The 22,529-nt window shown below is 38.4% G+C and overlaps 1 protein-coding gene across 1 annotated transcript; it reads right to left on the bottom strand.

Moving 5' to 3' along the window:
- Positions 1-229: 229 nt before the first annotated feature.
- rab10 (RAB10, member RAS oncogene family) lies at positions 230-21,761 on the bottom strand. The gene is made up of 7 exons (XM_066706773.1): positions 21,419-21,761; positions 21,134-21,299; positions 7,804-7,864; positions 6,233-6,371; positions 5,687-5,776; positions 4,085-4,186; positions 230-3,100 (listed from the first exon to the last, which is right to left on the bottom strand). Exons 2-7 carry the CDS (start codon positions 21,258-21,260, stop codon positions 3,014-3,016), a joined length of 606 nt encoding a protein of 201 aa, XP_066562870.1. The 5' UTR covers positions 21,261-21,299; positions 21,419-21,761; the 3' UTR covers positions 230-3,013.
- Positions 21,762-22,529: the final 768 nt, after the last annotated feature.

Genomic DNA, 22,529 nt, shown 5'->3' on the forward strand with positions numbered 1-22,529 from the left:
CTTGTAATGTCAAATGCAAAACTGGCTGATAAATTTATCTAGCCATTTTAAAGCTACAATCCTTTTAAAAGCATTAAACATGAATGCACTGAAATGGATTTATGATCCCATCTAAATATTTTTAAAGTATGAATACTAAATGCTTGATTTATTTTGTCTGACATATTTATGAAGAAAGTGCTTTTCGGGGCAATTGCAAAGGGAGAAAAAAAAAAAAAAAGATCCCACGTGAAACAAAATATGCAAACAGTTTAATGGTGACTCAACTTCAAAATTGTAGGTACTTTTAAACAGTGATGTGTTTGCATGGATTATTTAGATCTGATTAAAGGTAGTTGAAGTACACAATAAATGACTGTTGGCTCCTACATCTACTGTAAATAAGGCAGTCAGTACTCAAATTCTCACCACCATATTTCTGATGGAAAAAAAAAAATCAAATTAAAATCAAACAAAATGAGGAGTTACCATGCAAGACTAACTGCACCAGAAAGTAATGCACTTTAGTGTAGAAAGAATTTGTAAAACCACATTACAGCACATTCATTTTCTCCAACCCACAAGACATTTTAATTTTTTGTACAAAATGTATTAAAGCCTAGAAAGAATTTACTGGCATTGATGGAATAGGTGTTCACTGAGAAGCTGAAGACCCACAAGAGCAGCAGGGCAGCAGAGCAGGAAACGGTTCAGCTCAGGCAGACTGGATCAATGTGTTAAACTGATCGCTGGTTCCAAGTACTCTTGTTACTCCATTCAAGTCTTGCATCTTGTTAAACTATAGAAATGGGCATCTTAGTACAGGATATGTTATTTGCTGCCACCCAGAAAATCTCTGAGCTCTGAGAACAAGGGATTTGGATTGAAACCAAAATAAACAAAAAGGTTAATGATTAAAAAGGCTTTACCCCCAGATACTACATACTTTGTAAGACTAGCACTGGTTTTGGAAATACTTTTCGGCTAACGATTGGATTCATAAGATTATTGAGGATGGGCTGAAGACACCAAACCAGATTTGGACGCTTTATCGCTGGTATGAAGCAGCAACAACACTAGACCATCTAGAAATATTTCAGTTTATTTGACATTTTTAGTCATATTAGTAAATATTAAAACTAAACCCTTAGTCTCCAGTACCAGAGTGGATGGCTAGAATATGGTTCTATGCAAGGGACTTGTTGGTCTTTACACTGTTGCTACAGAAGATCCCAATGTACACAGAGAAGCTTAGACCTAATTAAAAGCAGAAACCCAGTATAGCTTTAAAGAGCCTCTAAATGGTAATTTACATTCTATTCCCTTACAGTTTACAATGGCAGAGTGCAGAAATAACAGGAAAAAAGCACTGCAGTGCATTTATTACAAACGCTGAGCAGCATGCTTTGATTCCCAGAAACAAACCCTTTTCATCCTTGGATCCACCTTTGGTTTTAAGATTAATATAGTCTCACACAGATGCTTGTAATACAAATCCAGCTTTACTTAATATTAAGGGCAGTAACCATTCAACAAACTGTAACGTAAGCTCATATTAACAAGCACTGGTTTACCTTAAAACAATAGGGACTTGTTTTAAAATTGACTTTTGACGTTACTGAATGTGTTCTCCCCATTTTACACTGACCGCCCTTTTCTGTAAGGAATTAAGTCAATTCTACAAGTCGTTCAATGGCAACCAAACATGGAACCAAACATGCAACAAAACAAAACTTAAAAAAGTGTGCAAATTCTTGAATGTATCTGCATAGTTTTCAGCACTGTGTATTAATATGGATTTCTCAAAAATCAGGTGTTGGAAACGATGTATTTTCTTGCAAGGAAACTCGTGAGATTCTCTCTGCATTAGGTTCTCAAATTCCACACGAGTCCGGCTTCTGGAGAACTGTAGTTTTGTCAAACACTATTGAGTAATAACAGCAACATCACCCCAGTTAAAACACAGCACTAGTACATGCAAGAAACCTCCAAGTCCTCCGAAAATGAAGCATACAAACCTAAAAATGTACAAAAAAAAAAAAAAAAAGATAAACCACAAATATTTAACTTAAACAAGCTTATTTTAATGGATCTGCAAAATGGTTTGAATTTCCAATGAGAGCTGTTCATACTATCCCCCAGTTTGTGTAAATGAGTGTGATTTCTTTTTAAGAGTATCTTGGCAAACTTACAAAAAGTTTTCCCATTCAAAGAAATCAGCATGCAGAAATACTAAAGGAAAATCTTACATGTAAAATAAATGCTGAAAAATAAAAACTCTCTGATGTAGTACAAGAAATTCAAACTTTTCTGCACGTCCTTTTAAGTTAAATTCATATATTGACACTGTCATGGAGAAGCAATAAAGAATATGAAACTGTCAAGTTATTAATGGTTGGGATAAGCACATCAGTGGTTCTCCAACCAAAAGGTTATGCTCCTTCTATTCCATGTAAGGCACAGGACAAAATAAATCCCATCTAGAAAAGTTCAAGCAAGATCTACACAGGTGTTTTTGTCTTGTCACTTTTGCACGTGTATACAAATTGCAATGACCAAATACAATTATAGATAACAGAAATCCCACTATTGTACAAAAATTGTTAATTCTAAGGTTTTTTTATTCTGACAATTTTTGCAGATTTGAAAGTCTTGAGGTGGAGAGACGTTTCGACTAAAATACAACCCAGAGTTGGGGGGAAATAATGTAGTGGTGAACAGGTATTTTGTTTTGTATCCATATCAAAAAAATAATAATAATAATGAGGCATGAAACATGACATGATTTATCTATACTTGTTTTGTTGTTGAAATAAAAATATTGTCAGCAAGCAGTCATGAATGGAAGAACAAAAGGAGGATTATAGTCTTGAGAGCTTGAGAGAGAGAGAGAGGGGAGAGAGAGAGAGAGAGGTATAATGGGATGTTAGAGTCAGGTAGGTAAAGTGGTTTATTTCCAGAGCACAGAAACAAATGGGAAAGGTGGAGGGGGAGAATAGAGAAAGAGAGAGAGGAGGAGAGATAGAGAGGTTGTTCAGCTGCAGCACTTGCTCTTCCACCCTGTGACTCCACTCCCACTGCTGATATCTACGTTTTCACTGTTGGACTCTTTTACAGGGGTCTGCAAAAAAACAAAACAAAACGGTATTAAGGTCAATTAAACAAATAACTTCGCAGAACAAGCAAGAATCACTGCATCAGATGGCTAAGAATAACCACAGTGGCGCTAGGATCCATCTAACAGGGAAACGGTTAATGGTGACATAACAGAGCTTGGGGGTGTGTGTGAAAAACGTGCTCCTGTGAAGGTTCTTGCTAGGAATCATGTTATTACGTTTTGCCACAATGACATAATTGATCACAGTGGTTCGCAGTGAGGAAAGATTCCTGAAGACCGCCTGGCTGTTCAGTTCCAACATGGACCGGAAGTTGGCAAAGCGTGCCAAGGTTAAGACGTGTATAATTATTATACTTCATACAAATCATTAAAATTATTTGCTTTTGGCAAGAGGGGGATTAAAATCAAAAACCAAGCAGGAGGGGGCTCCAGAACAGCTCAACAACATACAGCTCAACAACATACAGCTCAACAACATACAGCTCACACCTCTTTATGCATCCATTTCCAGGAATGGAAAGCCTGATGGAGTTGTTCTAACTCAATCATTTCTGATTCCCTCAGATGCTTCTTTAAGGTCCCTAAAAGCCTCTTTTTAAGTGCTGGAATGTGTACGTGCATTGTTTTTCCTTCCCCTTCACCCACTCTTCTCCAACTTGACTGAAACAACCTGGCCACATCAGAAATCTAGAGGAATTCCTCAAAAACCCCACTCCTATGTGTAACTCCATACCGGGAAATTACATCACACCTGGAAATTGTACATAAACATAGGTGTAGAGGTTGCTGTGCATTCAAGGGAGTCCCCCCTTTGTGGCCTGAAGATTAAATGTTTCAATTTAAACTAGAAGCATAAATATCTGCCAACAACAACATTCTTAAAATAGTCAGTTATTTTAGGAGTTTTATCATCCCAGCTAAAGCTGCGTTACATCTCACATTGTGTGCGTTGCTAATTAGAGACCCTTAAAGGAAAGAAGCACCTACCTTTCGAAGTATGTCTTCTGCTAATGTGAGGAATGCCTTCTCGATGTTGATATTTGCTTTTGCACTCGTCTCAAAAAACCTAATGCCATGTTCTCTTGCGATCTGCAATAAGAAAGTCATGCAATTGAACAAATTTGAAAGGCTAGGCTGTGACAGTTCAATTAAAAAACAAAAGACATCAGGAATAGAAGTCAGCAGCATACGATCTATTAATAATGAGCCAGCAAAACTAAACAGTCTTCAAATCAACTTTAACTAAGGTACTAAAACTGGGAATTAGAGGGTTAATCATACAGTTAGTCCAGCACACTAGTGGAAGAGTTGAGTGAGGTGTGCAGTGAGACCAGAATAACCCAAACTCCTTTTCAGAGGTTCCCAAGTCCTGGTACTGGGGCCCAATGACCTGCTAGTTTTTGTTCTCTGTTCCTTAATTGTACTAATAACTGGCCTAATCAGAGCTTATTAATCATTTTAAACAATTGGAGATGTCAAATTAAGTATTAAGGTATATAAGGATCCGCAGTCTGCATTTTTTTTTGTAAGTTAAACCATTTCAAAAGTCAAAGCAAATTATTAGTTAATTTAAGGTATCCGTTAATTATGAAATACTGAAATAGGGTACGGTTGGATCAAAAACGAGCAAGATAGTCGGCCCCCAGAACCAGGATTTTGAACCACTGCTTTAAACTAAATCCACTCTCTCAAGGCCTAATGAAAACTAACTATGATTAAGTCTCTCTCTCAAACACGTCAGCGTGAATTTGTTTCTACTGAACGTTCCCATTTCAACAGTTTAAATGGAAAAATAAGCAGAACGGTTGCAGATTTCTAGAACGTCCAATATATTGCATCCCAGGGACCAGCGGGACACTTTCTTATTTCGGGTGCGCAACAGAGTACGACAGGCACTGTCCACAGTTTCAGCCTTAAGAGATTTGTTTAATCACAAGGTTTGTGTTAAATGCCGAACACGGTGCGCTGCTGGGTGCCTTTCAAGCAGCGTTTGCGGCTGGAATGCGGATTTCAAGCAGAGATCTCTCGTCCACCAGAAATAGATTCAACGTCTCACTGAGCACATCACTCAGCCCTGTTCCACTTTCACAGACAGGCAGACACGTCAGTGCATTAATCTCCAGTCCACCACTGATGAACTACGACACAGGAAAAAAGTTCCAGAAGTTTCAACCCGATCCTCTAATTTTTATCTTAGTCACATTGGAACGCAAGTGTTGCAACACAAAACAAAGCTGTTCAAATGAGAGCCAGGTCCCAAGGCGCACTCATTTATTGCGATTTATTTCTTAGTAGACGCCCTCACCCAGGGCAATAAACAAGTGTTTGTATTAGCTATTGATAGGATTACTGCCATGAACCCAATTGAACAGTGATTGGGGGGGTGAAAGCACTACAGACTTCACTTGCTCTAAATTCCATATCACAGACTTCTGTGCTGTGCTCGGGCCTTAAAGCAATGCTGATACTCATTATACATTGTGAGATCTTCACTACTGTCCAAAGGCAACACGCGTGTTGTAAAACCAGGACTACAACAAAGGGTGTTGAACATGTCTGAGAATAAGAGTATCAACAGTCTGCTCTTACCTGTTCACCCTTTGCCTTTGGTACCACTCGCTTGTCCTCCATGTCACACTTGTTACCTAACAGCATCCTCTCCACATCTTCATTCGCATGCTGAAAAGACAAGTTTCTGTAAGCGCCAAAAACCCACAGAGTGCCCACAGTGTCATCTTTAACAAAGCGCCCTTTCTCCAGGACTGAAAGGGAGCATTACAGGAAAATGGTTTAAAAGAAACCACTTCCTCCTCATTCATTTACAGTGAAAATAAGGCAAGAGAAAACAGTTCTGATATTTAACACCCATTTACCCATAATATCTAGACGTTTTAAGCCACATTAAATAGGACTAGTGTGGAATATACAATAGCAGGCCAGGCATTCAGCTCTTGCGTAGCATACATAGGTGTACCTGAAAGTACTCAGAGCCTTCACCAAGAGAGAAGGGAACTGTGACTCGTTTAGTTGCTGAAATACTGGTCAGTGACATTCCGTAATTGACTAAGTGGCTTCAGGTTTAAAATGAAGGGGAACATGTCACAGAAGCCCGCTTCCAGTGCCCGACCATCTCACCTCATCTATGTTTCGCAGCCACTTGCTGATGTTCTCAAAACTTTTGGCATTTGTGATGTCATAGACTAACATGATTCCCATGGCACCTCTGTAGTAGGAGGTTGTGATTGTGTGAAACCGCTCCTGTCCTGCTGTATCCCTACAGGGAGAGAAAAAAAATTGAATAGAAACAAGTTATAAAAGTAACAAAATCAGACCACTGGGTTTGTCTAAGAGAACAAAACAAAGGTAGAGAAAGAATTGACAAAACTATAACAAGCAAGCATGTTATCTATACAATAGGAAAGCAAATACTTAGATATATACAGCCCTTAAAAATAGATTAAATACCATGTATATGAACATTTTAGATGTAATATTTTACAGTTCTTTGATTTTAGTGTAGAATCTCATCACATTACAATGAATAGTTATTCTCTTTGCTTTTAAATGCATCATTGGGGAGATTCAAAACAAAAGGCTTTACATTCCCTTGAAAGAATTCCAATCTGAATACGTTTGACATGACCTTGTTTGTTCAAGAACTTCATTACTTTTTATTGCGGAAAATAACTTAAACTTCAATTTCCTGAAGCACATTACATGAATAGCAGAAGTCTCTCTGATTTACATAAACACTCTTAAAAAGGTTGCCATACAATGCTTTCCACAAGGTGGCGCAGCCCTGACTTGCCACTTTTACTAGTAAGGACAGGTTTATAAACAGGCTGCATGAGTAAACAGGGTGTGTTTCAATGAGAGAGCATAATGTGTATTGAAGCATAAACTCTTACTCATACCTCCTGCTATCCTTGCACATTAATCATAAGCAGGGCAACTCCCATCCCAAGATATGAATTGGATAAATATTGCAATTCAATCACTTACTCACAATATATCTATACAACCATCTATGAAAACAGATTTACTCAACTGGATGAAGCTTTGTAAATTGAGTGATATCGACATTAAAACACACAAACTGGGGAGCAGTCATCTGTGTGAGCATTAAACCACACACACCTCACTTCATATTTCCCACTAACATTAGTAACATAAGGGGAGAAAAACTGAACTCTCATTCCTAAAGAACCTGTGTCATGATTATGGTTACATGAGGAAAAGGCAAGTCTTCAGCTCACATGCCAATCTCCACACAGGAATTGTGCACATGCTTATGCAGTGCATTCCTTCTGCACAAGAGTGTTAATGCTGGCCTTGTACTAGTCGAGAGACTACAGCACAGAGTGAGCAAAAACATTATAAAACATACAAGTAAAAATGCCATGAGGACTGGTTCAGGCCCTGCCACCTGGTCTGCCACCTGGTCTTGCAGAAGACATTCGTCGTTTAATTGATACCTGAACTACTGTAATTTTGTGGTTCCATTCATTTACTACTGACAGGGATAAGACTATAGACATTTATTAAGGCAGAGTTTATTTTCTTCTGAGCTAAAGCTGCTTACTGCCCTGGGTTACCTTCCAATTCTTGACAGGTGAAATACAGATCTTAGGGCTCCTCACTAAAAACGCAGCAATACTGAACCACAGAAAACTGGTCTGCAATATTGACAACAAAAGGATACTCACCATATCTGTAATTTTATTTTCTTTCCTTGCAATTCAACGGTTTTGATCTTAAAATCAATTCCTGAAAAGAAAAATAATAAAAAGGAGGGGGGTTATTTTGATTATCATTAATTTGGATAATGACAAAGATATCACATGCTTTTCATGTACAGATGATCGATATATGACCATTTTACACATTCAAGTAGGAGTATTTTTGTCACAGAAAGGAGAATTCAATATTTAATCTAAAATGACTAGTTACAATTGTGAAGATATTTTCCTCTGGACTGCAGTAAAACACAGCATCAGGCTATGGAGCAAATATGTTTAGCCAATCACAGTGCAGTGGGTGGAGTAAAGAAAGTAACCAGATGATGATTCATCACAGCCTTTAGGACTGAGGGCCTGAAACTACAAACAGAAGGAAGTGGACAAAAAGTATATGGATGTCGACCCTGAAATCCAACACACTTGAACCAAAATAAATCCAACTCTTGACAATAACCGATCTAATTTAGCCCATGCTTGGTGGTACAACGGACTTGACAGGGAGACATTGTGACAGCTGCGAAATCACAATGACAGGCAAAGCACACTTGCCCTAACATTCTTGCTCTTTACTGGTCTGAAAACTTTCAATCAGCATAAACTTAAAAGTTCCAAGCACTTTAAGCATATCTCCACAAATCCACTAAATGGGTCAATGTATTTCACCAGTTGGTGGATAAACGTAAGCATCTGGAAAGGAAAAAATTCAAAAGTCACATTTCCCAAGACCAGATAAGGCTAAGTGATGCATTTCTTTCCACATGATTTACATGAATCCACTGACAGGATGACAATGTACCTATTGTAGTTTTAAGTGATTTATTCTTACAACAGCAAGATTCTTATGTCCAAAACGCCAAGTCAGAAGTTTCTGTTCCCTAAACTGTTAACTTCCTCTTTGAAAAGTTACAGTCAGCTGTTTTTAATAGGCCTACTTCTTCATTAAGAAACACTCCTGTATTATAAATAAAGCTTTTATTTCAACATTTAAAATAGACTTTTCACCCAAATGTGTGTTGTTGCCCTACAAGTGTCAGTTTCTCAAGCGTCAGGAAAGGAAACCCATACTTTGCTTTCTTGGCTGGAAATCAGCACGTTGCAAAACAATGCCACAAAAATACACATTTACCCCCAATGCTTATATGGCTTGTCCCAAGTCCACATTTCCCCTGCTTTGACAGGGGACTTAAACAAGACTGTCGCTGGAACACAAGAAAGTCAAACCCAGACTAATCAGGGCCAATTTTTACACAGAGACAGAGCATTAGAACACAAACCAGAAATCGAAAAAAAAAAAAAAAAAAAAACCATTGCAAGCAAGCACCCGGAAAAAGCTACAGATGTGGAACAGAGTAAACTGGACACACTGTAGACATTGGCACCACCGATGCTGACCCTAAGCAGCATTTAAGCACTAATGCCAGCTGTGCAGATGCATAGAATGCCGAGTAACCCTGAAACTGAGGTCTGTCACCGATTCCTTTGTGTTGTCTAAATTAGTCAAGCCAGCATTCACAATTGAAGATCTATGAATTATGGCAACACGAAAATGACAGGACAGTAGGCCAAATAATGTATCAGACTCCTGCACATTTTAATGCTGTGCTTTCAGTTAAGTTGTTGTCATGAAAGTGGCACTACCCTTTGGTGCTAGATCTGTCACTAAACTAGAGCATTTCAATGTACGAGTTCCGAGCGGCCAAAATCAGTCTGCTGGTATTTAGTTCAGCTCCGGCACTCAAGCAGAGACTACAGTTATGACAATGAATATCTCTATTGCAAAACTCTTTAATCTCTGCCCTCTCAAACAATTGAAAGACAGCGCAAACAGGGGAACTGAAATCGTTCATTTAGATTGAATATATTTTCTTGAAATTAGATCTATATGTAGCATACAGAGTTATCAAAAATGAAATGATGAAACGTACAAAGCCTAACGATGAGAGAGAAAAAAAAAGGAGAAATCCACACACTGGTCAGATTAAAGGAAAAAAAAAAAAATCACAACTGATTCATAGATCATGAATTTCAAGAACTGCACAAAAGTTTTAGGCACGTTTGAAAAAATGCTGTAAAGTAACAAATTCAAAAATAGACATGTTAATATATTATATTTATCAATTAACTAAATGCAAAGTGAGTGAACAGAAGAAAAATCTAAATCAAATCCATATTTGGTGTGACCACCCTTTGCCTTCGAAACAGCATCAATTCTTCTAGGTACACTTGCACACAGTTCTTGAAGGAACTCGGCAGGTAGGTTGGCTCAAATATCTTGGAGAACTAAGCACAGTTCTTCTGTGGATTTAGGCGGTTTAAGCACAGGGCTCTGCGGGGGCCATACCATCACTTCCAGGACTCCGCTGTATGTTTAGGGTCGTTGTCATGCTGCAGAATAAATCTGGGGTCAATCAGATGCCTCCCTGATGGTATTGCATGATTGATAAGTATCTGCCTGTACATCTCAGCATTGAGGAGATCATTCATTCTGACCAAATCCTCAATTCCATTTGCAGAAATGCAGCCCCAAACTTGCAAGGAACCTCCACCATGCTTCACTGTTGCCTGCACTCATTCGTGTATCGCTTACCAGCCCTTTGGCAAACAAACTGCCTTCGGCTACAGCCAAATATTTCAATTTTTGACTCGTCAGTCCAGTGCACCTGCTGCCATTTTTCTGCACCCCATTTCCTGTGTTTTCATGCATAGTTGAGTCGCTTGGCCTTGTTGCCACGTCGGAGGTATGGCTTTCTGGCCGCAAGTCTTCCATGAAGGCCACTTCTGAGCAGACTTCTCCGGACAGTAGATGGGTGTACCAGGGTCCCACTGTTTTCTGACAATTCTGAGCCGATGGCACTGCTGGACATCTTCCGATTGCGAAGGGAAGTGAGCATGATGCGTCTTTCATCTGTTGCAGTAAGTTTCCTTGGCCGACTACTGCGTCTACCGTCCTCAACGTTGCCCGTTTCTTTGTGCTTCTTCAAAAGAGCTTGGACAGCACATCTGGAAACCCCTGACTGCCTTGAAATGTCTGCCTGGGAGAGACCTTGCTGATGCAGTATAACTACCTTGTGTCTTGTTGCTGTGCTCAGTCTTGCCATGGTGTCTGACTTTTGACAGTAAACTGTCTTCAGCAGCCTCACCTTGTTAGCTGAGTTTGGCTGTTCCTCACTCAGTTTTATTCCTCCTACACAGCTGTTTCTGTTGTGATTGTGTGATTGTGTTTCAACCAATGTATTGAATTGATGATCATTAGCACCCATTTGATATAATTGTTTAATCATACACCTGACTATATGCCTACAAAATCCCTGACTTTGTGCAAGTGTACCTAGAAGAAGTGATACTGTTTTGAAGGCAAAGGGTGGTCACACCAAATATGGTTTTGATTTAGATTTTTCTTCTGTTCACTCACTTTGCATTTAGTTAATTGATAAATATAATCTATTAACATGTCTATTTTTGAAAGCATTATTTCTTTACAGCACCTTTTCACATCTGCCTAAAACTTTTGCACAGTACTGTAAAGTTTTTTTTTGTTTTGTTTTTTTAAGAAAAACAACTCATTTCCAGATTGTGATGGATGGTCATCTGTTCTACCACCTCTAGTTTAATTCATGAAACTTTGAAGCAGCTTTACATTAAGGCAAGGAAACTATTGTGTCAGTTCTGACTACTGCTCCCAACACTTTGCCCTGCCAGCTAGCTGACTCAATGACTACCCAGCATCGTTCACTGTCTATTCAAATCTCCACTGACCACCAGCTGTTCAATTAGTCCTGCTGGCCCAGGATTCCTTTGTACTTGAACACTTCCATTTCAAAAGACTCAATTGATAAAATATATATATATATATATATATATATATATATATATATATATATATATATATATAATACAAGCTTGTCATTGTGATGTAATCAGCATATTGACAAGTAACAGTCCAACACCAGGCACTTTAAATTTAAGATTGCACTACTTTTTGGATTAACTTTCACCATTGCAACATGAACTCAAAGCATTGCAGGCACAATTTCCTCTGGATGCAATCGTGTTAGGTTTATGGTAAATGCCCCCTGATCAGTTCAATGGGGTTTGGGATTCATGGCTTGAATAATGTATAATTTCCTGGCTGAATAACTGAAGCAGGGCCATTGATGGAAATAATTTCTGACTGCCTCTTTGTGAAATCTTGGGCAAGGACAGACTACTTCAACAGGTAACCTCAGAATAGATGCTTTAAATCTCCACATTTTCAACCATTGACACAACAGTGTGCACATGATGGAAAAAAATATATTAATAGTATTATCATCAAGAGCAAGATAACTAGTGGAAACACACTCAGGTCAGTGAAGATGCATCTTATTCAATCTTACATAAAACTGCAACAGCTTAAACTTTGTTTACACTAAATACAAAAGCATCTACCCTCTTTGCGTCCAGTAAAGCAACACAGGCTTTCTCACGCATTAACAGGCAGACAAACTTCTACCTCCCCAGCACAGGCACTGTGGTTGAAATGGAGAGCAACACTCAAAGCAATACTCAGACTTGCACTTTACTTTTTCATTCAAATGCCAATGCAACATAGAACAATATTTCAATATATAATAACTTGAAACCAGGCAAATTCCTTTAGTAGGCTTTTGGGTGCTACCATGAACCAGGGGGAAAAAATACTGCACTCAGTCCAGTCCCCAATTTATGGAATAAGATGTGCATTTAAGCTGACTAAGCAACTCTTCTGTGTAGTTCCTGTGCAAGACCTCAGGTCTTAGGAAGAGTTAAGAGCTGTCCAGGGTCCTGAACTCCATGAACACCTTACCCATTTATTGACCTGCATGTTAATAGGTGGGACAGCACTGCTACTCAGCATTCTTCCTCTAGGCTTCACACCGAAAGCTAGGCCCACATGTGTGCTTGCGCTTGGGCATTCACCTTTGATTCTTCTGAATTGCCATACAAGATATCGCATTTCAAATGGCATTTCATTTTTAGGAAAAATCTGGCAGTTTAGGTTCAAAGGAAGTCAAGCAATCAAATGTATGTTTATTAAAAATAAGGAAAAGAATGTGTTATTCCCTCAAAATTAGTCACTCATTATGAGCTCTGGACACACTACTTTGAAATTGTATGAAGTTCAATTAAGATGCGAAATCTCAATTTTTTGGCAGTGATCGCCTCTTCAATGTCGTCTATTAATACACAATGAAAGGCATCTGGTTTCAATGTATCCATTGAAAAGGTAATCTATGTCAGCATTATCTTTAAAGTCATTAATGAAGACAGTAAATTACAGTGTCAAACAAAGAAGAACACCGGAGGAAAATGTATAAAAAGCTCTGTAGCCAAACTCGTCTTCCCATTTCACATGCTGGTCATGAGAAGGACAAATCACACAGTGCAATAATGCATGTAATTGACTTTACTTGAATAAATGCTGCAGGAATGCATTTTGTTTTCTAATAAACAATGTGAATTGAAGCATTTGGTCAAGAGGCGGTGGGATCAAATGTCACCTTGGATCAGCGCCATTTCAAAATCAATGGAAATGGGGTTGAAATGGTGCATGCTGAACAGTAAACACAAACTCCAAAAGCAGCAAGCAGATAACATCTAGAAGCAGCAGACCATACGAACTCAGAAGAAGCATCTGATTCACTAATCCTTAAAGACTAGTTATTCATAAGGTATTAAAGTGGGTGAAGAGCAACAGTACACACTATCTGTCTATCACGGTACTGTATTAGAAAGCCATTCTAGCCCAATTGTGGGCTGATTCCAGACAGCTCTTCTGTGATGTGGACATGAGCCTGGCTGACTGGGTCCCTGAAGCATGAGCCTCTTCCTTCAAGTGACAAGAAGTTCACAGCTGCAGTTCGCTTGGTTGCTTTATGCTGGATTTGCATGTGCTTTACATTTCCCAGCTCTGGATGTACATTTTAATTTATGAAAGCTACACCACATCAAAACCAATGCAAAACATAAAATAAAAATACAGTTTGGTATTTTATACAGCAATGAACACTACCAATAAAGGAATTGTACTCGCCTAACAATTTCAACAGGTTTAAAATGTACCAAATGAGGCACACACTAATATCACAGAGGGGTACCTTCCATCACAATGAAAACTCTCCGACTGTGGTACCCACCACTGTCTAAGGATCAATCCCATCTGCAACACTGCTTCATGATCTCCGAGTCTTTACTCAAGCGGTCTTCTTGCTCAGGATGAGTCGGACTCACAAGAGACACCACATGTCACAGAGGGCTGTACAAATTATGAAAGACTCTTAAGAGTCCTGTGCATGCTGGAAATATCTGCTGTGTTTTCCTGACCAGGTGTGATAATGTCAGTGATTCACTGTTCAGAACAATAAGCCATATTCAGCACACTTACATTCCTAGATTTAGTGTTCTAGGAACGAGTAAACTGTCTTACAGCTACAGGTCAGTGTTTGGCTTTCCTAATTGCATGATCAGAGGATAAAAAATAGAAATCAATGTTACGTGGTGCTTTGGCAAACAAAAGAAGAGCATCCTAATTGTGTTTTGGGGTTTTGTTATGGATTATACTATCATGTTAAGTAAGTTTATATTTGAAACTGAACGATGAGTAAATATATTTCATGAAATGCAAAAGATAATATCTTTAGGTTTTTTACTACATCCACTATGGAAACAACCCATTCTTCTACCTACCACATTAATTATTCCTAGACAATACCATGCATGTCCCAACTGAACAAAAACACCTGCAGCAGCAAATATGACATAATGGAAATGCATATTTAAAATTGTCATATGACTTGGCTCTTTATAAGCAGTCTTCAGTAACAGCTTATCACAGTGCAAAATCCTAAACATTCACCATGTACCCCTACCATTTTACAGTTTACAGTTGGATGTACTGGATTACTGGTGTATTTTACCAACTGCTGCAAAGTGGCAGAACTGACCAACAGTCTGGCCTCTTGGAACATAGTATGGCAAGATTGTCCCAGAGTTAATCTTTTCAGCATGCTTCATGCAGACACTTACACTTTAATATAAGCATCATAAAGTGTTACCTTCGGACTGTGTACACAATTTAGTTTTGATAACCAGATGTTATTCTCCTCGTTTTTGAGGAATTTGCATTTGCCGAGAGCTGGGATACACCAGATGGGCAATAGAGTTTAAGTTCCTTCTGTATAAACAGATACCCATCAACATATTTATAATGCTCCTTGAGGTTTGTCAGGCTTCTTAATCACTAATTTGTGATTCTATAACAAGTACAATTAAATTTGTCTTCCTGTGGAAAGTTCAGCAGGGCCCAGACATTTTGACAGGGAGTTTCTAATTTTATATTTTAGGACATTGAGCTACCCAGTATAGTAACTCTCTACATATGTTGCAAGAGACATGACTTTCCTATGTCACCATCAGAATAAGTACAGTGTCAGTATAAATGACACAGGATCCTAAAATACCCTCCCACTGCAATGCTACAGATCCCAGTCAAGCAAGAAAATAAAAAGGGTTTATTAAGGGTTAAGCTTTCCAGATCAATCAAATTCTGAGTATTCAGTCTTTGCAATCTCAAGGAGGTTTCAGACAATATATCATTAAAATGGTGCAGGTTTCTTTGAAAACTCAATTTCTAAAACCTCTCAATCAGGGAATAAGTCCACCTCAGATATTCTAACAAGCAGAACTGCACATGTTCTCAACAGTTATTAGTAGAGACTTTTGAATTTAAACAAAGAAACTTATAAAAAAAAACTTAGCCAAAGTGCTTTTCAATCAACACGCTTGCTGCCTTGACACATGCCGCAGAAACATGTAGGCCGTAGTTCAAATTAGCACATACTACAGAGCAACTGCACCACCAAAATGTATCCATCATTCCCTGTGGCAAATGCATACCACGATATATGTAATTCAGTATTGTGTTGATGGCTGACAAAGACAAAAAGAACTTGTTAGGGAAAATGGGACAAAGTCCAAGACTAAATGTGTCAATTCAAAGTACAACTACATACAGCTCAAACTTCCGTAATCAAAACGGTAAGACTTGAGGGTTACGCTAAAAGTACAAGGGAACAAAGGGGTAACATGGATAAATTATGCTAAAAATCTATCTCATCCCATACAGGTGCTCTTAAACTCGAGTTTAAGAGGACTCAACGTGGAATGAAGTCAGGTAAATTCTCTTTATCCCCCCCCCCACAGTAAACCACATCTGCATAAGACTCCAATCCCGCTGCAGCTCAGCCAGAGTCCTGCAGCACATCTTTTCTTCTTTTCCTCCACCTGGCTTCTCTCATGGAACACACCTGCCACATCTCTGCCCACTACCGATCCACATTCCTTGTTGTCAGTTTGCCCCCGCTCCTAGCTCCAATCCCTCTCAACAACACTGCTCCTCTTCTACTAGCCACATGGCTGTACCTTCCCTTATCTCAGCTCATTCTGCTGTATTCCCTGTTGAAAGTGTAACATACTTTAATCCTGCACCTCACTCTCTCTGCGTCAATGCATTGTCTAATGCAGAATAAGGTACATCATTTTACTGCGAGACCACAGTTGACACTGCACTAAATTAGTTCTTAAAATATAATATTCCACTGCATGAATTAGTCTTATTCAACTTAATGAAATGCACTTTGGATAAAAGCATCAGTCTAACAAATTAATAATGCAACTACCTAAATACAGAGTACATATATTTAGATCCGAGTGTCAGGAAGGACAGAATATAACACCAAAAAAAAAAAAAAAATTCTTGCAGAGTTTTAATCATTTTAATAATGTCCCATTCCCACAAAGACTTACGAAAGGATATGTTCACAAAATAGTGCAAAACTTAAAAAAAATAAAATTATGCAAAGAGATTTCAGACAGGACCAGAAATGTTAAGCCATGATTAATCTGTATGTCATTCAATAAACAAAAGGAAAGAGGAAAATATTACCTTCCACAAGCATTTTCCTTATGGCCTACTGCTAAAGCCTGGACATCTCCAGGCCTGGTTCTGTGTTGTTTAATTAAACCAATTACTGGTTTAATTAGTAACAATAAACTTAATATTTGGCCATTTATTGCAGACTAATAAAAACCTGAAGCACATTTTCATGTGTTCCTACAGGAGTGGATTCTTAATCTTAAAACTTTACATCATAACATGTTTAATAATTTCATCTTATTATATAAGACAGACGAAGGCAAAGTTGTTATTTGGTCTGGACTCACAAGTTTGTGTTTTATTATACTCATTGTCAATTATTGTTCCATGATCTACTTGCAAGGTAAAGCCTGCACACTATAATACCTGCCTCTGCGAAGTCAACACCCTTAGTGACTAGGCTTTGAAAGCAAGCCAAAGGCAAGGGAGAGGCCTAACCAGTAATCTAGGGTAACATTTCATCTGTATTTGAAAGGAAAACACATGATGTTGCACAAACATAAATTGAGTCAAATTATGTTAAATACATTATTACAGTTAACAATATAAAAAAAACGATTTGCAAAGGGGAAAACCGTAAATAAAAAAATAAAAAATAAAAAAAACAGGAAAGTACCCTAATAGATTACATTTTACACATAGTAAATATGGGGAATTTACAGTACATCAACAAATCATTGTTTTACAGGGCTTTTTGGTGAGTGATAGCTGAAATGATTAGATTTCAAGAAAGGAGCAATATGAGGAAAACACATTTAAATGTTTTTATTCAAATTCCCTTGGCACCTTTGCCAGAAACCTTAATGATGTATTTGTAAGCCTTTTTAGATGCTTTTAGCCCAAGGTTAAGCTACCTTCCACTGATATTCCTACAGATATGCACATATGACAACCAAAACAAGTCAAATTAATTACATTTTTCACACATCACTGAAGAAAATTATTTTTCCATCTCACCGAACAATACACCAAATGCTTTTGACTTTAACCACAAATAACCCTGTAATTAGTTGAAAAGTGAACTGTTTAGCCAACTACATAGAGATATGCAACCTTAAATATTCATATCTGATCTGGGCTGTTAAACTATTTAATTTGGTTTTTATTTGGCAGTTTTCAACTGCAGATTATGCTTGGGGACATTGTTTTTCCCCCTGACATTATATAAATATAGCAAAAAACTCCTAGGGTGTCATTTTCTTCCTATTGACTGCTTTGTCATCATATAAATTCTGCCCCAGCCTTAATACACAATGAGAAGGCTGAATTACAATGGTTGGCTTGGAATATGTTACAGAGCACAATCAAAAAGAGATCCAGTGGCAGTCATTTGAAACTGCCTGATCACTTTGCTGTCCCATACAGGACAATGCAAATATAAAAGAGAGAAGATGCAAGCCTTACTGTAAACAGCTGAGTGCTGTATTATACATCTATATCAAAATAATCCTGTCTCCTCATGATAATGTAACAATTTAAGTTAATGAAAGTAAAATGTGTTTGGCTTCGTCTTTGTCCACAGTAACTCATTTTTGTAAAGGAACTGGAATAACTTACACAGTGCAAAGGTTACATATCACAGCGGTCTACAAATATGTCAAACACTATACAACCTAATGAAGAAAGTTAAACTGCAGCATGAAACAAAGACCAACAAATGATGTGAAAGATGCCTTCATGAATAGTAAATAGCACAAAAGTATGGTATTCACTTTAACTGTGCACAAGCATCCATAAACCACACGCTGCACATAAAAAGCAAGTGGTATGCTACAATTAATCCCATGTGGCAGTCATTACAAAATCTTAGAAACATTTTGAAATAACTAATTTTCACATTATATATAATATTGCACAAACCTCAACTCATGGGTGCATGACAGGAACAACTGGAGCAAAATTGTGTACAGGCCTACTAATCGTTTGACAAAAGGCAAAAGGAAAACAAATGTAGGGCCTAACTACTTAATTGTCATACTTTTCCCTTGTGTGTTGACTGCTACACAGAATGGGATTGTCCACCCACCCCTTTGTCTCATATTATGCAGCAATATTCTTAATTAGTTTGTAGTGGCATTTACGAAGGAGGGCGGAGGCATCTACTGCAAACAAAAAGGTGTCCAAGCTTCAGATGAATCTGTACATCTAACCCTAGAACATTAGAAACTCGATCTATGAGAATTCTGGTTCTGGAACCAAGTCCTAAGAAGCTGACCACAGAACAATGGATTAAAGTATGCAAGCTGTTACTTGTGACAAATCAAATCTGCCTCATTTAAGAATTCACTTATCTGACATGCAAGACAAATGTAGTTGGCCAAGCCCACTTTTAAAAACCAATAGCCAGACGCCTCCCCACAAACTGGTGCCTAAATCTAAAAGGATCCTCCTTGAAACAGTGTGGCGCTGTGAAAACCCCAAGCACTTTGCTTTTAAAAATAAGGAAGACTAACTATAAAATACAGCTAGCCACTTAAAAGATTGACATACAATCCAACATTAAACAATTTAAGTAATCCAGCTAGTGTCACGTTGTAGATTTAGGTGGATTCCCAAAGCTTGTTGTGCAGCTTGTATAACGAGAGCCGCCAAAACCAGACTGCTTGAGCCAATCCTTGTGAACTAAACCAATGGAGTCTATTAGAACTGTTGTTTGTTTGGTTTATGTTAAAGGGGAGAAAATGTTCCAAGCCTGAAAAATAATGTTATGTCACAGATCTGCCAAGCAACACACCCAATGAAAAACGGGACATAGCTGAAATTAGCTTGTAGGTTTACGAAGTTTAATATCCACTTAAAAAGATGTTAAGAAAAGTATACATTGTGCTGGTCTTAAAATAAGTGGAAACTAATGCAGCATAATTATTCAGCATGCATGTTCATATGTTATCCCGCACCCCAAAAATACACAAGAGTTATAAAGTTACAGTCCTTCCAATGAAAACAGAAAGGGAAAAACACGGCTGTAGAAGATCACAACTCAGTGATAAAATATTCAGCCCAGTATAAAATGATATGAACTACACAAAATAAGTATGACACAGGAGCCGTGTTGACATGGACTAGAAAAGTATATCACTTAAAAAGGTGTTTGAAACTGCCTGGGTTATGGTTAAGGTATATTCTGTATGTAAAAAAGCACAATGATGGTATTGACAGTATTCTACCTCCAGCACTGGGTATGATGCCTAAATTCCCCTACTGAAACATGACATGCTTGGGGTCACAACATGATATCAAATTATAACTAAAATGGCAGCTAGCAATAATGAAAACTATATTTTTCGTTTTTACTGGTACACTCCCTGTTTAAAACCGTGCAAATACAAACACAGAACAGATCCGACGTGGTTTTAAACGCAATGATCTGCCATGCAATACAAATATTTGTTGTAAAACAATGACCTCACCACACAAAGAAAATAGGAAAAAAGCAATGTATAGATAGAGATGTCAAAAATAATGAATGACAATACGCAGATTGTGTACTAGTAATTTAGGTATGTACTGAAAAGGCTGGAGATACTGTGCAATTACTTTGGGCCTAGTAGAGTAGGAGGAGTAGTAGTAGTTCTCAGTTGATGCAACAAAAACATCCTGAATAAGGCTTTATCCCCAAAATCAATCATAATTAACTATAATTACACGTCGTCTTAATAACCAGCTAAAATTACATAAATTACACCTGACATCGACAGCATGTCCAGTACTCAAAGACTTAGATATTCGTGTATTAATTGTTCGTGTGCTCCATTAAATATAGAAATCAATTTACATTGTGTTTATGAACATACAATCGACAGAAAAGGTTACTGATGTCAATGACACCAATTAATAAAATAAAACACCAGTGAAGATGTAATATGTATGAAACAATAGGTTATAGGATATATAATTTCCCATTCTTGATTTTCGCTGACGTTCTCCCAAAACTGGCCAGATTTCTTCCCCATTGTGTAGGGGTGAACCACGTTTAAAAACAGAAGAAAATCTTGAGGCAAGTCATACGACGACATATTAAGTCCCACTGACTGGGGCTTTCTACACCATTTGACACATTGTGCATTCATTGATTGATTAATTGGCATAAAGAGGAAACGGCACAACAGCAGTTAGTGTGTGTGTGTGTGTGTGTGTGTGTGTGTGTGTGTGTGTGTGTGTGTGTGTGTGTGTGTGTGTGTGTGTGTGTGTGTGTGTGTGTAACAAAGTGACAAAGGATCAGTGTGTGTTTGTAACAAAGTGGCAATGGTCGCGGATGTCTTACCTATGCGATATTGATTGATTGGCACAAGACCAGTACAACGTATGTAACAGTGACAATGGCTCCAGACACACATGTCCTACCTATGGTGGAGATGAAGGTGGTGTTGAACGCGTCGTCTGAGAAGCGGAACAGGACGCAGGTCTTCCCCACCCCCGAGTCCCCGATGAGGAGCAGCTTGAACAGCAGGTCGTACGTCTTCTTCGCCATTTAAACTCAGAATGGTGTTTTGGTCTTTTAAAACAGTGACTGGATCAAAAGAAAACCCAACACAATCTAGGTCTGGTTACAGGAATCGATTTTTTAAAACAGATACTGGATAATACTAACTTTCCTTCCCGGATATTAACAAACAAAGGGAAACGCACCGTGTCTTCCCAATCCTGAACTGCTGCTGCCTTCGCAATGCGTTTATTTTTTTTCCGCCGATTTTATTTCCTTTTTCCACTCTTTCTTTCTCCCAGTCGGGACAAAATGGCTCCCCCTCTCAACCCGACTTACTCTTTCTTCAAACTACTGGCTATTTTAATTTTTCAACATCCCCCCACATACCAACACCATCTAGTCCTGAAACCGGATAAAATAATATATCGTCAAAGTTTCGACTTTGTTTAATTAGCGCTTTACAGCTGCATTAATCCTTTTATCTTTATTTGACGCTCAAACACAGACGACCGCCGTCGCCTTCGAATACAGCCCCCAAGGCGACACCCAAGATCTAGGGCCACGCCCCGGGACCGCCCCTAGCTTCCCTTCTCGAATGCGGATTGGCTCTTTGGTCTGTCCTTCAAATGGGACTCGAATTGTGATTGGATGGTGGGTCTGGCGTCAGAACAGGGTATGCGTATGCAATGTTGATGCGTTAGAAAGGGCAAACCACACAATCCTTTCCGACATGTCGGCTCTACGTCTTATGTGGTTACGTGTACGGCCGTGCCTTGCTTTCTTGAGCCAAAATGGCTACGGGTTTTACAAAAGTCATTCTATCGTGCAGCTCTTGGGGCGTGCTGTTTCAGTTTTTCTTTTTTTTTGACGTGGTGACGATTCAAGCTGGGAGTCGAAATGGGTGATGTCATTCGCAGTGCAGGGCGCAGGCGCGTTGGAAGATCAGTAGACAAAATGGGTGGACGAATTGAATATGACTATGACTGACTAGTAGCATTAAGTATCTTTATTTGAGCGTTGTGAGTTTTCTAACAGGGCTTTATATATAATATATATAATGCAAATTTGTTTCCCTTAAACAAAATATCCATGCAATACCAGCAACAGTGTGCATCTGCCATTTGTGAAATCAATAGTGCTGACAAATACAGTTATGTAAAGTCACTTCAGGGATCGGTTGAGGGTAGACCAGGTGCTTAATAATGCATGGTATAATGTACTTCCCATGTCTGGGGATGCTTATAATGGTAGAGACTCTTTTTCCATGACTATAAAGTACATAGTTGGTGTGAAACTGGGCACAATATTGCTTTA

The sequence above is a fragment of the Amia ocellicauda genome, chromosome 1, assembly GCF_036373705.1.
Source record: "Amia ocellicauda isolate fAmiCal2 chromosome 1, fAmiCal2.hap1, whole genome shotgun sequence".
Lineage (NCBI taxonomy): Eukaryota > Metazoa > Chordata > Actinopteri > Amiiformes > Amiidae > Amia > Amia ocellicauda.